This window comes from Setaria viridis, chromosome 4 (genome assembly GCF_005286985.2).
Source record: "Setaria viridis chromosome 4, Setaria_viridis_v4.0, whole genome shotgun sequence".
In the NCBI taxonomy this organism is placed as follows: domain Eukaryota; kingdom Viridiplantae; phylum Streptophyta; class Magnoliopsida; order Poales; family Poaceae; genus Setaria; species Setaria viridis.
In genome coordinates this window covers 25,495,119-25,512,256 of record NC_048266.2, presented here as the reverse complement: position 1 = coordinate 25,512,256, position 17,138 = coordinate 25,495,119, and the positions used below count along the sequence as shown (strand labels likewise).

Sequence of the window (17,138 nt, the reverse complement as noted above, 5' to 3'; positions counted from 1 at the left end):
GAGCATCGTGTTATAATCCAACTGGCAAAATCTGAAATTAAAACTCAATTTTCTTATGAAGAAACAAAAAAGACAAATCTAATTAGGGGGTAGATTGGATAAAATAAAATAGTTCAAGGGAGTAAAGTGAGCCTAAATTTTGCTTAGGGGGTTAAGTGGACAAAGTAGGTAGCTGAGGGGAGTAAAATTGACTTTTTTTGCAAAACAAACCCAGCAGCCACAAAGCCTTGCATGCTAGGAGTCAGCTAGTATATAAGATAGTCGGGTAAGTCTTGTTGAGTATTAGTAGACTCAGGGTTGTTGTTTGTGACCCTATTTCAGATGGTGTTGCTTCTCTTTGATGGCATATCGGTGGGCTCGATGTGTTGTCCTCTACTCGGCGTCATTCTAGTTTTCCGTCTATCTTAATATATTCTAGTTTCAATTTTCTCTTCGCTCTGTGTTTAAAAGCTCTGTATCATTTTTGTATTTGAACCCAATTTGTAAAAGACAAGTGTTGTATCTTAACTTATGTAACTCAGTGATGTTTGTATTATCTCTGCTCACCTTCGCGTGAGACTCGTGGTGTATCATTTCGATCGAGATATTCAGTGGTTGTGAATCGAGATTTACCCGACAGGCTGTCAGATTATGTCATTTTAAGTGCATAAGATTATGTCGTTCTAAGTGCATAATGACCAGATTAACGATTAAGAGGATAGTTAGGGCACTTGAGCCGGTTTAATTTGGACGGTTCTGCCACACTCCAATAGCAGGTGCCATAATTGGAGAATTGTGGGGATGAAACGCATCTCCTATGAGTGAACATGGATCCGAAAAATTATAAGCTCACGCACTCATGTCCGGATGGGCTCACCTCTCAACCGTGTCCTACCTTGCCTCGTTCTCTCTCTCATCTCCCTCTCTCTCTCTTTTGTCTTCCTCTCCTCTCTATGGATAGGATTCCATGCCCGCCGAAGTCTATGGGAGACACTAGTTGGCAAAATGCGTCGTCAATGAGAGCCATTGGAGAAGTGTTTTACCAATCCGCGTATCCAATGACCCTCATTGCAGATGCCTTTTCTCAATCCGCGTCTCCAATGAGGGTTATTGGAGACGTGAGTTTACCAAAAATGCATCTTTGCTGAGAGTCATGGGACACGCGGATTTTCAACGTCTCCAATAAGTTTCACATAAGAGATGAAAATTTGGAGACGCTAAAAAAATGCATCTCCTATGTGTCTAAAGACGCGTCTCGGCGTCTTACACAGTGCTGTGCACAGTGAAATTTCATTTTCGTTGCAATGGCTATGTGCATGTATCAGCTTATTATTGTAGGGGCCGAAACATTAATTTTTTAATAAATATTCCTTTATGTAAATAAAAAAAAGATGCATACGCTCATGTTGCATGTTGCGGAAATGGACACAAGATACTTTTTTTTAGTTGCATTTATCTGGAGCGTTAGATATAAACAATGGTTAGTTGAGAAAGAGAGTTCACGGAAACAAGCAGATGTCAGTCACCATCACAGTAGGCAAACGGTACTGTATATTCAAAGTACGTTGTTCAATGTTCGTTGCAGGGCAAATCGACCTGTGCTAATACTCACACAAGTACGTTGTATCTCCTGTATGACACGGTCATATATGATACCGGAAGTCAGCGAATGATTCCAGCTAAACAATGGGTCTTCTCAACCCTTTTAGACCACTTGACGTGCAATGTGAGAGTATTTCAGGCAAAAGCATCCACAAGTAGCAGGTAGTACGTCCGTGTTTCTCTCCTACGCTTGTGGCAATAATCTCTTTCGTTCCCCTCATCATCTAGACCACGTCGCCACGAAGCACGAGAGAAGGCTAGACCAGAGACCGTTCCAACACCTGCCGCACGATCGCGCGTGCACACGCTCATACGAGCGCGGGAGCCGGTATGCACACCAAGGCAGCCGGGAATCTGCAGCGCATGCCTAACCTCTCTGTATATAATCAGGCCTCATCATCCTACATTCGCACTCATCCACTGCAACCTCAACCTGCATACTCATCACCTTCCACGCCTGCTTCAGATTATCCCACACTAAAAGAATACATACATCACCGGCCGTCGCGGCTCGTCGTTCTTTGCTCGTAGAGCTCGGTGCCGGCACATCGACAGTCATGTCGCCGTCGAGGATAGCTTCTTGGCTTGCTCCGCTGATCCTGTCTGCAGTGCTTCTCTCGTGCACCGTCGCCAACGGTGACCACCGTCTCTCCGTCAGCTACTACGACAAGTCCTGCCCCAGCGTGCAGAGCATCGTCCAGTTCGTGATGGCGTCCAGGGTCGCCGCCGACCAGGCGATTGCCCCCGCAGTGCTCCGCCTCTTCTTCCACGACTGCTTCGTCAACGTACGTTGTCTCTACTTCTTCACTGATCTTTTTCAACTAATCTAATCTCTAGCTAGCTCGTGACTGCATCGCGGCTATGTTACCATATTAATTTGTCGGCCACGAATACATGACAGGGATGCGACGCCTCGGTCCTCCTGGACGACGACGGCAGGCACTTCTTCGAGAGCGAGAAGGCCGCCGAGCCCAACGACTCGCTCCGCGGCTTCGACGTGATCGACGAGATCAAGTCCCACCTCGAGCACTCCTGCCCGGCCACCGTCTCCTGCGCCGACATCCTCGCCCTGGCCTCCCGGGACGCCGTCGCCCTGCTCGGCGGCCCGGCATGGAACGTGCAGCTCGGCCGCAAGGACTCGCGCGCCGCCGACAAGTACGCGGCCATGACGGAGCTCCCCAGCCCGAAGGACAACCTCACCGCCCTCGTCCAGCTGTTCGAGAGGTACGGCCTCGACGCCAAGGACCTGGTCGCTCTCTCCGGCGCCCACAGCGTCGGCACGGCGCGGTGCCTCCACTACAGGGAACGCGTCTACGGCTACGACGGCCAGGGCGGCGCCGACGACATCGACCCCTCGTTCGCGGAGATCCGCCGGCAGACGTGCCAGGCCGGCGGCGACGACGCCATGGCGCCGTTCGACGAGCAGACGCCGATGAGGTTTGACAACGCCTACTACAAGGACCTGATCGCACGGCGCGGCCTTCTCACCTCCGACCAGGAGCTCTACGGCTGCGGTGGCCCGCTGGACCATCTGGTGGAGAGGTACAGCATGGATGGCGAGGCGTTCGCGAAGGACTTCGCCAAGGCCATGGTCAAAATGGGCAAAATTCCACCACCACCGGGGAAGCCGGTGGAGGTGAGACTCACCTGCAGTAAGGTCAACTATTGATGATATATACGGAGGCAAATGCAATCGAATGGATTGGCTTACATGCACAATTCGATTTAAGTCAATAAAAGCTGTAGCAAACCAATTGTAAAAAAATGACTTTGTTCCAATTTCTTGTTATTACTTATGATGTTAACTATTATTTCTGTAATGTGTTAATAAGCCAAATTTTAATGGGAATTTCATTTTCATTAAACAACATTTTTATGAAATGGCAAGAACTTACTGATGGTGGATGAAAGAGTTTTTTTTTTTTACATACGGGGTGCATATTGTTTCCAATAATTTAAACCTGTCGGGTCTCATTTCATCCAGCTCCGTCCAATCCCGTGTATCTTTACCTATTATTAAAGTAAGTAATGTTTCTGCCTGGATTTTTCGTCCGTTGGGCTATTTTTCAAAAAAAACCCTGACATTTCGTGATATCAACCCGCAATCCAATTCTGAGTATAGGGGGCTCGAGTGGAAAAAATAGGAAAACGAGGGATTAAAGCGAAAAGAGTTCCGCTCCCTCGTTCCGCTCCCCTCCCTCGGGGGATCGAGATCCGCCGCACTCCGTCCAGCTCGGGTCCCGTCCCTCGGGGGATCTAGACGCCGCCGCTCCGTCTGGCCCTCCACCCAGCTCCCTTGTTCCCCTCCCCTTCCTCCGCCGCCCTCCCTCTGGGGATCTAGCCGCCGCCGCTCCGTCCGGGCCTCCACCCCATGTCCACCGACGACCTCCCGCCATCCTCCGACATCGACGTCATCATCCTTCGTCGACTTCCCGCCGCCGCTCCGTCCGGATCCGGGGCCTGCGGTCGGTTCCTACCTTCGCCCTCCTCTCCATGTCCATCGACGACCTCCCCCCGTCCTCTGACATCGACGCCATCATCCTCCGTCGACATCCCGCCGCCGTTCCGTCCAGATCCGGGGCCTGCGGCCGTTTCCCACCTTCGCCCTCCACCCCATGTCCACCGACGACCTTCCGCCGTCCTCCGACATCGACGCCATCATCATCTTCAGGGACCCACGCGACGCCGACCGTGTGGACCCGGTAATGGCCAGCGCATCCTCGAGGTGGCAGCGAAGCGGGCAGCGATTGGAGTGGAGGCTAGACTGCCACGAGAGCTCGCTTCCGATTCGGATCGGAATCGAGGCTGAGTCGGGGCCAGACTGCCAGGAGAGTTCGCTGCCGAACCGGATCGGAATCGGGGCCGACTTGGATCGGAATCGAGGTTGCGTTCTTGCCTGTATACATAGCTGCGGGGTTGGGCATCTTTGACGTGTTTGTGGCAGACTGCCAGGAGCCCAGGTCCTCCTCGCCGTCGAGAAACTACTCTGCAACACGCTCATAGATCACCTCCATCGACGCCAACAGCTCGTGTGCCCTAGCGTGTTCGGCTTCTTACTCTACTTCCACAAAAGGTACGTAAGCATTTACTTAATATGAAGGTATTTGGCCTCTAAATTCTATCAAGCTATTTGCCCTCTCTGAATTTTCTGCTGGGCTAGATGCTGTAGTTTTCAATATAATTATGTTATTCAACTACTTGCATCTCTATTTTAACATATTGCATTTCTTCAGTTTGTGGTTAGTCATAAAAGGAACATCCCATATTATTACTGAATAGAGAAATTTCAATTTTACTGCTTTTGCAAAAAATGGATTCTCATAACATTGAATCAAGCAATGCTAATGGTTTTGATACTCGACCCTTAAAGAAAGCAAAATGTGAACAGTTGAATGATTGCTATTTATCACCATCGCCTCCATCATCAACCTCCCTAGCATCATCATGTGATAACATTGAATCAAGCAATGTTTATGATTTAGATGCTCGGCCCTTGAAGGAAGAAAAATCTGAACAGATGAATGATCTTGACATATCACTATCACCTCCATCACCAACCACCCTAGCATCATCATCTCCGGTTAGTGTTTTTGCTGTTCATTTAATTTAGTGGATTGGTTAATGATTTGACAATTTTAGGTTTTTTTTCAGGAAAAAGATTCTTACACTATTGATTCAATTGTTGCCGAGAAAGTGGCATGTTCTGAATGGATTGACTTTGAATCAGATAATGACAGAAGAATTCTATTAGATGACGAGAAGCATCAAGATCAACATGAACAATACAAAGTTGATCAAACATATGACTATCTCCCACAAGGTATGTTTCTATGAAATTTTTATTCACTGTGTTGTTGTTTTTAACTTTTAACATCACGTTAAATTTTTTGAATATTTGCAGATTATGAAATGACCGACCTGGACTACTGTGGTCAAATAACAATAGAAACATCTTTGAAAGATGATATACTTGTGAAGATAGATGACATCTTTGTCAGACAAGCTCAATTGTCATGCTTGCTAGATTCAGAAAAATTCCTAAATGATGATGTAAGTAACTACTTACAAGTGAATGCTCTTCGATCAATATTTTTTTCTTATGTAATAAAGGTTTGTTATTTGAATCTTTGTAGGTCATCAGCGTCGTATCTATGTTGCATAAAGGATCAAGCCCATTTAGAAAGTAGGAATGATGTTAAATTTTACTTTGAGAATCCCTTTATTTCTGTAATGGTAAAAAGGGATGGCAAGATTGGAGTAGGTGAAGATGGTAACCATATCACAAAGATTGTGAGAAACTATCTTAAGCATGAAATGGTAATTTCTATCTCTTTAGTTGACATGTTCTAAGCTTGATAGATTTTAATTGTTAACTGTTCATGTCTGGTACTAATTCAATTCTTCATTTTAGATTCTTATTCCAATAAAATCAAAGAAAAACATTGGTATTTGGCTATTATTAACACACAGAAGTGTGAAATACAAGTACTTGACTCGTTGTGTTGGGACTTCAACCGAGGTGACCTTGCTGATACGGTCAGTTTCTACAGCATTCATACTTGATCCTACACTTAAATGCATTTTTACTAATATTAATAATTTAACAGCTACAAGGACTACAATATCATTTGAACATAATTGGAAGGCAACAAAACTTGATTAGTCATAACTGGAAAGACCTCCAGGTTATTTCCTGGATAATCACAGAACAACTACAAGAGCCAATGCAGAAAGATGGGTATGTTCCAAAAAAATATGCTAACATATATAAGATTATTTATTTTCTTGTTTGGAGTACTCAGTATTTTATAACCATGCAGCTCATCTTGTGGACTGTTCATGCTTAAGTTTATGGAATACTGGACTGGAGATTCACTATCTCATCCTATTACACAGGTTTTTGTTTTTTATCTTATGGAATAACATAAAGTCAATTTCATGCTAATTTTTTACAAGTTCTAATAATGATTGCTACCATGCAGGAAGATATTAATCATTTTAGGTTCAAGTTAGCAGGTATACTATTATGTTGGAAAACAAACACAGCACAAACAACTCCTCAAAATATCTCATTGTTGGGAAGTTCAGATGGCCAAAAAGAACCCAAGGCATCAGATTCATTATCAGAGGAAACAAAATACCAATCATTAATGTCTGTTCTTTCTAAGATCAGTGTACATGAGTTAGTTGGCGGCCTTTGTGACTACATCAAATCAATTAATTGTCCAGAGACATTGGAGTAAGAACCTTCTAATTACTACTGTGTATTTTTTTATTAATAGCAGAATACAATCTACAACATCTCTGTTTATTGTCTAGGGTTTTGCATACCTGTGGCATTTAGGTAGGTTTTCAGGTACAGCACACGTTGTGAAACAAACAGGAGGATTTAGAGTGGACTTGTGTTCTGGTTTGCAAAGTAGCTTCCTATTGGCAGATGATACGTGAGTGAAGAAATTTATATGCTTTATAGATGTCTGACTTTAACAAGAGGACTACATAACATGTGCCATAATGAGGTTGAGTTACTGACTACTATATAGCAATCTGAACTGGATCCTTGATTTACCTTTCCAGTCAGATCTGCCCCATTGCATGTGGTATAATGAAGTTGAGTAGCTGACGATATAACAGCTCTAACTATCAGGGAGCTTTTAGCAAAAAAAATTTCTAGGTTAACTATTTCATGGTTATTTGTGTATGTGTTCCCATATATCATGTTGCAAGGTTTCTGGTGTATTGTTCCTCCTGTCATGTTCTGTTTTGTTTTGTATGTTTTGTTATTAGTATAATGGATATCTATACTTTCAATAAGACAATTTTTTCTTTGTCTGGACTGTGTAAAGCAAACTTTTTGTCTTAATGCAGAAAAGTATGGGTGCGAAACTCCAAGCCATATTCCATTAGCTTGACTCTCAGGAAGCTGCAAGAAATACTGAAGGAAGATCTGCCCATGGACCGTGATTGTTTCAATTTGGTTATTCAAAAATTCATGTTTGATGACATCCAAATGATGAACAAAACCAAAGGAACAATATCAAAGCATTATCTAGACATGCGGTTTTGGGTATGTTCTTATAATCGTAATCTAAATATTTTTTTCCCTCAGGTTTGTAACCTCTTATTTATTTTATAGATAATTACTAATTTTGGACGACACCCAAACTTCCGTAAAAAGATAGACGTGGAACAACTCGCAGAAACCGTTAGTAGCTGGCCTGGTGTTAATTATAGTGTTTCAAGATGCAAATTGGTAAGACATCACTTCCCTATACCTATAAGCACAACCTATAAGCACAGTTCTTGCGATTATAGCTACTAGCCGTCTTGTAGATTTTAATGCTCTTGCTCTAACAACTACCATTTTGCAGATTCTTATACCAATAGTACAATTCAACAAAACCTTTATTCTGCTAATACTAAACCAAGATACAAGAACCGTCTATATTTTAGACCCTACTCCACTTCACCCTGTTTACAAATACAACCCAAATGCAAGATATGTGAAGAAACTTTTATGTATTGCTGAATTTTTACCAAAAGCCATGTCAAAAGTATGCCGTGGATCTAGATGGAATGAGGATGTTTTCCTATGGTGTCAAATAATCTTATCTGATGTTCCGATCGAAAACAGGTAAGCATTCTTATAGCGTGTAACCAGAATTAGTTTGTTTACTTCTCAGACAAAAAGGAAATTAAATGCTTGTTTTGGTGGACATATGTAGTAACTCTTCGGTTTATTGTACGATTGGTTATATTCTCTACCCAAAAGCTGCACATCTGTTTAAACAAAAGTAGTTCTGTCTTCAGTGTTCAACATATTATGAAAATATATGTATTAGAATAATCACTGATGTTCTTATCTTATCAGAGAACTATCCGGTTATCTTGTTTCTCTCTTCATGTGCATATGGAAAGATGAAGAACTACAGTTGCCAGTTTTAAAGGTCAGTGTCATGAGAACTTGAAATATTACTATTTATTATTTACACACTTATATGACGCTAATTATTCATTGTTTGCATACATATATGCATGTACAGGATGGCTACAATCTAAGAAAGCAATTTATGGCACAACTATTAACTTACAAGGAGAATGAATGTGAAGACAATATGCCTGCTGGTGTTCGAGACTTTCTTAGGTGTATCAATGCTACTCAAAGTTAGAAATAGTTATGCAAGCACAGAGAATGTATGAGATCATATTAAAACGGTTTTATTATTACCATTGGACCTTTTTGTTTGTAGGAATAGTTATTATTCGCTCATTTGTAATATGTTAGATTCGCTTCATAATATGTTGATGCGTTGCCTCGCCGTCGCCCAAGCGCCGCACATGTTGCCGTCCTTGCCGTCAAGAAGTTATATAGGAGTGTTTTGTTAGTTAGAAACTATTTCAAGAAAAGCCCTATCCGGTACTGTAATCATGGGTCATGGCCCATCATAACCCCATAAACCTAATTGGGGTACTTTAGCCTTCAGTCGCAATGATGAGCGCGATCTGGATCTCGCGAGAATAATGTTAAAATCCCTCCTGCCATGGCTTTCAAGCTCTGCTTGTCGAAGAGGCTTTGCTTTATTCCTTGGGTTAAACCAAAGGTTGATGATGGTTTCGACCAAAACTCTGGGAATAGCTCCAACACAAGGGAGATGAGATGAGAAAAACGAAAGCTCGCTTTACCTTACTCTGGGAAATTAAATGAACCAAAACAGTGCACTGAAAATTTTGATAAACAAATACAACAAACATATTACTCTCATGACTGTTGTCAGATCGTATGCTTGTTTAGCATGTCACACATGGCTAGACCTTGCGTGGTCCAATATCCTAATGTATTGTCTCGGAGATGATAGAATTGAACATTTCTTACGACCTGTTAGATTCAGTAGACTTAACTATTTTTTAAAGTATGTTTGTCTCACTTTACCCATTTAGTTAATACGAAGCTAATTGGCCTTCAGTAGACTTAACTATTTATTCAAGTATGTTTGTCTCACTTTACCCATTTAGTTAATACGAAGCTATTTGGCCTCTAAATTCTGTCAAGCTATTTGCCCTCTCTGAATTTTATAAATTCTGTCAAGCTATTTGCTCTCTCTGAATTTTTGCATAAATCATCAACTGCTACATAATTGATGAGGTTACTAGGAACATCCCCTTTGAAGATGGAACTCCGCCTCGCCCGACCCTTGGTCCCGGAGTCAGATGCGCCCGACCCCTTGAGGGTGGAACTCCGCCTCGCCCGACCCTTGGTCCCGGGGTCGGATGCGCCCGACCCCTTGGTCCCGGGGTCGGATGCGCCCGACCCCTTGAGGGTGGAACTCCACCTCGCCCGACCCTGAGTCCTCGGAATCGAAGCTGACTCGGGGCCAGACTGCCAAGAGAGTTCGCTACCGAACCGGATAGGAATCGAGGCCGACTCGGATAGAAATCGAGGTTGCGTTATTGCCTGTATAAATAGCTGCAGGGTTGTGGCCAGGAGCCCAGGACCTCCTCGCCATCGAGAAACTGCTCAGCAACACGCGCAGAGATCACCTCCATCAACACCAACACGTGCCGCAAGCTTCTTACTCTACTTCCACAAAAGGTACGTAAACATTTCCTTCACTTAAAAGGTGGGAAGAAATAACCCTGGATTGGAGGATCTTGAGACACAAGTCACGTAAACAAAGGAGGACCAGATGCAGAGAAATTCCTTGGCTGCATAGCCCATGGTTTGGATCCATGTCACTTGGAAGTTGGAACCTATCTACTGAATCACCATCGCAACTCTTGGATCCCAAAGAGCAGAGAAGGAAAAGAGATAGAGATAGGTATGCACGGATGACTGATCAAGAAAAGTAGGAAAAACTCAAAAAACATCGTGAAGCCTATCATCAACAAAAAAGAACAAGTACAAATTCAACTCAGATCCAAAAAAAATGCTCACAGGTGAATGATCAAGAAAAGCAACAAAAAATACAGAAAAATGCATGCATGAGAGGGAAAGATATGCAAACATGCAACCAAACCAAAAGACAGCAAAGTTAGAACAAGTTTCTGCTAATCGTGCACGACGACGTGACACTCTAAGCAAAAAATCAATTGCAATGGAGAACCCTGCAAATCGTAACGAAAACTTCACAGCTAGAACAATGGAAAAAACTCCTGCTCTACCAGATGAAGACTGTTCTACGAACACCAAAGTCATAGATGATCTAGAATCTCTAAAACAGCCAACAAACATGAAGGAAGGTAATACTCCCAATTGCATATATGACTCTCACAATCAGATAAAACATGCATCAATTTTTACAATGTTAACAATCTTTCATGGACAGATATCCCCTATTCAATGTGTCCAGCCAGCAAGGATGGAGAAGAACCAAATCAATCATTCATTGATGATGAACCATATGGTAAGGATATATACTAAATTTATATTCTCATCATGCAATGGAAAACATCATATAATTCACATAATTCTATGCAGGTGACGATGGAGTTGTATATGAAGAAGACACCGATGAGGAGGATAACATCATTTCTGGTCAAGGTATGATAAACACGTTAAAATATTTTCACATCACAATGTGAGTACTTCTCTAATTTCTTTCATCCTACAAATCACAACAGAATGGGAAGATATGGAGGTAGAAATAAAGGAAAATGAGTCAACCGTTCCTGAGGATTCAAACATCAATGATCCATATGACATCGTCTATAGTAACATACCAGACAACACACACATGCTGAAACCTGTTGAAAATTGCAAATATTGCGACGCAAAAAAATTTCACCACGAACCTGAGGGGCTGTGCTGTCAAAAAGGACAGATCAAACTTGCAAATCTTGAGACACCACATCAGCTCATGAGACTATGGACGAGCAATGACTCTGATGCAATACATTTTCGAAAAAATATAAGGTTTTTCAATGGCCACTTCTCATTTACTTCTTTGTACTGTCGCCTCGATAGAGATACAACTACCATGAGAAACAGCGGTATTTACACCTTTCGAGCACATGGTCAGATCTATCACAACATACGCTCATTTGCAAAAGATGGTTCAAATCCTAAGCATCTAGAACTCTACTTCTATGATGACGATCCAACCCTAGAGCATCATTACCGCTATTGCCGCAAGGAAATGTACGAGCAAGACAAACATGTATTACTCATTATAACCAATACTCTACGCAACAATCCATACTCTGAACAATTTAGGAGTTTGGGATAGGAAGAAAACCTTGAGGAGTACCGAGTGATATTGAACCTTGACCAAAGATTGGACCAGAGGACATACAATGCACCAATCACATCTGAGGTGGCTGTAGTTTGGATTGAAGTAAATGAACGGAGGAATACTTTTGACAGAAATGTAATACTACATGGGAACAACAACGAAATACAAGGAATCTGATCATACACTGGATGCTATGATCCATTGTCTTATCCTTTTTTCTTTCCAAGAGGTGAATTGGGATGGCATGCCGATATCCCAAAGGTTGGAATTACTACAGAAGATGTGAAGAAAGCTCGTGCTAATCAAAATAACAAAAACAATGATCCAGGTAACTATTTCAAATATTAGTCTTCATAATTACATATACTAATGAAATAATTGCCTATGCCACTAACAATCAATTTTATATGTCCAACACAGATTCAAGTGGTAGAATGTGGGTAACCATGAGAGAATACTACTGCTATAAATTTCATGTGCGACACAACATATTTAACCCAATACTATACGGCGGACGGCTTTTCCAACAATTCGCCGTGGATACATACATCAAGATTGAGAGCTCACGACTGGACTTCATATGGAATCATCAGAAAGAGATAAGGGCGGATCTATACCAAGGCCTTCTAGATAGCATTCATGCGGGACAAGACAGGGGAGATGCGGTCGGCAAACGGACAGTGCTTTCATCATCATTTATTGGGGGTCCTCGAGACAAGATCCGTCGGTACCTAGACGCCATGGCTTTAGTTAGAAAATATGGGAAACCAGACATATTCCTCACGATGACATGCAATCCCAACTGGGAAGAGATCACGAATGAACTTGAGTTTGGTCAAACACCACAAGATCGCCCTGATCTTGTTGTTCGTGTTTTCAGAGCAAAACTAGAAGAAATGAAAAAGCAGTTGTTAGAAGAGCACATCCTAGGCAAGGTGAAGGCCTATACCTATGTTGTAGAGTTCCAAAAGAGAGGTCTACCGCACGCTCATTTCTTGCTTATAATGACCAGAAAATATAAGCTAACTTGTCCAGAGCAATATGATAGACTAATCTCGGCGGAGCTCCCAAACAAACAAAAGTACCCAGAGTTGTACAAGATGGTTATCAAACATATGATGCATGGACCTTGCGGTACATTGAATAAGAACTGTCCATGCACGAAGAATCGAAAATCATGCAAGAACTATTATCCAAGGCAATTTAACGCTACTACCATTCAAGGCAAGGATTCTTACCCATTATACAGGCGACGAGATGACGGCCATAATGAAATAGTCCAAGGGCACAAACTAGATAACAGGTGGGTAGTTCCTTACAACCCTTACCTCCTGCAAATGTTCAATTGCCACATAAATGTCGAGGTATGCTCAAGCATAAAAGCTGTCAAATACCTATACAAATACATCTACAAGGGACATGACCGCACGTCTATATGTGTAAATGGGACAAGTGAAAAAGAAGATATCGATGAGATTAGACAATACAGAGACGCGAGATGGGTGACACCACCAGAGGCACTATGGAGGATATATGGCTTTGAACTAAGCAAGACAAATCCTCCAGTCATGCAATTGCAGCTTCATCTTCCAAACATGCACATGGTTTCATACCATGGAAAAAAAGAAATCACGGAAGTAATCAACCGCGAAGGTGTTGAGAAGTCAATGCTAACGGCATACTTCGAAGCTAACAGGACACACGAAAAAGCACGAGGCATCCTGTACCGTGATTTTCTAGAACATTATACTTGGCAAACCCAGGGGAAGTTTTGGCAACAGAGGAAAAGGAAAACGTTGTACCAGGTTGGGAGGATCGTCTCAGCACATCCAGCCGAAGGAGAAAGATACTATCTTCGAGTTCTCCTGAACCATGTGAAAGGCACAACCTGCTACGAAGAGCTACGAACAATTGATGGCCAAATATTGCCATCATTTCGTGAAGCTGCAGAGAGAAGGGGCCTCATTGAGGCAGACAACACGTTAGATGATTGCCTGACGGAAGCAGAGTTATTTCGGATGCCATCCTTGCTACGAAGGCTATTTGTGACGATTCTTGTGTTTTGTGAGCCCCACGACATCCGTGCACTATGGAACAATCACATCGAGGCAATGTCGGAAGACTATCGACGAAACTGCAAAAATGCAAGAACGGTCGAACAGATGGTATTAATAAATATTAGGGATATGCTGCAATCGATGGGAAAAGACATACGATCATTTCCTCTTCCAGAGATCGATGAGCAAAATGACACAAAAGACAATACACCTAGGGAGATCACCGAGGAATCCAACATCGAGGTGGACCCTGAGGACATGGAATTGCCTAAACACCTAAATGATGAGCAAAAGGCCGCCTACAATGAAATTCTAACAGCAGTTGACCGTGATGGAGGAGGGCTATTCTTCGTAGATGGACCGGGAGGAATGGGGAAAACTTTTCTATACAGGGCATTGCTTGCAACAGTCCGTGGACAAGGAAAAATAGCTTTAGCAACAGCAACCTCTGGTGTCGCAGCTTCCATAATGCCCGGAGGAAGGACAGCGCACTCAAGGTTCAAGATACCACTAAGGATAGATGATGGGGCTATTTGTTCATTCACAAAACAAAGTGGGACAGCCAAGCTACTTCAGGCAACATCGCTAATCATTTGGGATGAAGCATCGATGACTAAGAGGCAGGCAATAGAGGCACTGGACAAAAGCATGCGTGACATAATGGATATACCAAATCTTCCATTCGGTGGGAAAACAGTGGTATTTGGGGGAGATTTTAGACAAGTTCTACCGGTTGTACGAAAGGGTACAGGATCACAAATAGTAGATGCCTCACTACGCAGATCTGAACTCTGGAATTGCATGCGTCACATGAAGCTTGTGCGCAACATGAGGGCTCAAAATGACCCATGGTTTGCAGAATACCTACTGCGCATCGGCAATGGCACTGAGGAGACAAACAATAAAGGCGAGATACGTCTGCCCAAAAATATATGTATTCCACGCACGATGGATGATTCCGGACTTGATAGACTCATCGACAGCGTCTATCAAATGAACAGCGCTTGCCTAGAGGATCCAAATTACATCACATCAAGAGCCATTTTATCCACGCGTAATGACTGTGTAGACCGCATTAATCTGAAAATGATTGAACGATTCCAAGGAGAAGAGATGGTCTATCACAGCTTTGATACTGTAGAAGATGACCCCCATAACTACTATCCCCCGGAATTCCTAAACACACTAACCCCAAATGGACTACCACCACATATGCTGAACCTCAAGGTTAACTGTCCAATAATACTACTTAGAAATATCGACCCAGCTAATGGACTATGCAATGGCACAAGGTTGGTGGTACGAGGATTCCAGAAAAATGCAATCGATGCAGAGATTGTACTAGGACAACATTATGGGACACGAGTTTTCTTGCCTCGAATCCCGCTATGCCCCTCTGATGATGAGATGTTCCCATTCCGTTTTAAGAGGAAACAATTTCCTGTCAGACTAAGTTTCGCAATGACAATAAACAAAGCACAAGGACAGACAATACCAAATGTAGGCATCTACCTGCCTGAACCGGTTTTCTCTCACGGTCAATTATATGTCGCGCTTTCTAGAGCAACAACGGCCAAGAACATAAAGATACTAACAGCTGAAAATGATGATGAAGATGAGAACCAGAAGCAGGACAACAAAATCAAGCCGTCAGAGAAAAATAAGAAAAAGAAAAAAAGGAAGAGCAAAAGCGACATGTCAGATAAGAAAGAGGTGAATCAAAAAGACACAACCGATAGATACACGAAGAATATAGTGTATTCAGAGGTCCTCACCAAATAAGTACTTGTCGAGCAACTTGTAGAGGGACAGAATTCCTGCAACGATTGCAAGTCTTCCTCGCCTCAGCTTTTTGTAAGTTTTCTGAGCATTCCTCATGCCGGTTTTGTGAATGTGTGGGATAACTGTTGTTGACATTTATTATTTCTGTTTCAAATAGGTGATTCTCCTGCAAACAAAAAAAACACACTTTCTAAATGGTATGCCTTGATTGCTGTACTCGGAAACATATGGATTTCCTTGTTGTCTGCTTGCTGTTAGGGAAGAAGAGCATTGATGGGAAATATGTAAAGATAGACAAGAAAAGTGTCCCTGATGGTAATTAAAGTGACAAAAAGTTTTTATTGGGAAAATTACTTCCTTATGTCTGAAAAATACTCCATTGATTGTTTTCGATTATTTATTTGTGCTAAGCTTGATGGGCAACATTGGGCACAGAGAGCGCAGGTCTTGCAAATGAAAATTCTTGTTCAAAGTTCAAAAATGGTACGAACAAACGTATAATAACGTGACAGCAAGTAATGACCCGTAGCAACGCACGGGCATTTCTGCTAGTAACACTTAAATGATATACGTAACCTTAGACATATATGAACGACCGTCACTTCTATTAGTTTCTTTATTTGTAACATGTTGTGGTATTTTTTGTTAATGTAATTTTGTATATATTTCATCCACTGCATTAGTACCGGTTTGCAATTGGATCCGATACTAATGTGAGCATTAGTACCGGGCCTAACGACTAGTCCCCGGGAGCCCCATGACTCCCTTTAGTACCGGGTGGAGGCTTCACCCGATAGTAAAGGGGTGAAGCCTCCACCCGGTACTAACGTCCATCATGTAAATCCGGCTTCTTCTTCCTCATGCCCGAGCCACCCACCACAGCTCGAGCTTCATCCTTCCAAGGCGATTTCACTCATTGACGTGCTCTAAAGGTTAGAAACTTCATCCTCCCTTGTTACATGGTTAGTATACTAGGTTTTATACTTTAGAGGTAGAATAATATGTGATTTTTAGAGTAAGCTATAATGGAGAAATTTTTCATTTATATGCATATGTTATATATGTTTGAACTACAATGGATTGGATGCTATGTTTCGTATTATTTAAACAAATTGATCAATAAGGTTAGAGGAATAATGGAGAGATTAATTTCATAGTTTAGCTCTTTACAAATATGAGCTAAATAAATTGTGAGAAAAAATATAATTTATTCATAGTTTAGTCATTTACAAATATGAGCTAAATAAATTGTTGTACTGTTGACACCGAATTTTGGTCAAATCCAGATGGTTCAGAGTAAAGAAAAATGATCGGCTGCTGAGGTACATTTTTGGGGATCACTGGCAGCGAGATGAACCAAGCCGATGATTTTATTTACTTTTCCAGAGGCATGCAAGTATGGCGTACAGACTTGCAGAGACATGCGGGGAGATAGTGGCTGCATACGTCATGAAGATTACTTGCATGCACACATATATTGGAAAATTAC

General features: G+C 42.3%; 1 protein-coding gene and 1 pseudogene across 1 annotated transcript; both read left to right on the top strand.

Moving 5' to 3' along the window:
- The first annotated feature begins 1,632 nt into the window (after positions 1-1,632).
- LOC117853288 (peroxidase P7) lies at positions 1,633-3,449 on the top strand. The gene is made up of 2 exons (XM_034735680.2): positions 1,633-2,366; positions 2,483-3,449. Exons 1-2 carry the CDS (start codon positions 2,139-2,141, stop codon positions 3,248-3,250), a joined length of 996 nt encoding a protein of 331 aa, XP_034591571.1. The 5' UTR covers positions 1,633-2,138; the 3' UTR covers positions 3,251-3,449.
- Positions 3,450-11,102: 7,653 nt separating this feature from the next.
- LOC140222621 (uncharacterized) lies at positions 11,103-15,972 on the top strand (annotated as a pseudogene).
- Positions 15,973-17,138: the final 1,166 nt, after the last annotated feature.

Bases quoted from the DNA above. Each gene is read 5' to 3' on its own strand.
- LOC117853288 (XM_034735680.2), top strand. From the start codon at position 2,139: ATGTCGCCGTCGAGGATAGCTTCTTGGCTTGCTCCGCTGATCCTGTCT. The intron at 2,367-2,482 runs GTACGTTGTCTC...AATACATGACAG, and splicing joins TCCACGACTGCTTCGTCAAC to GGATGCGACGCCTCGGTCCT.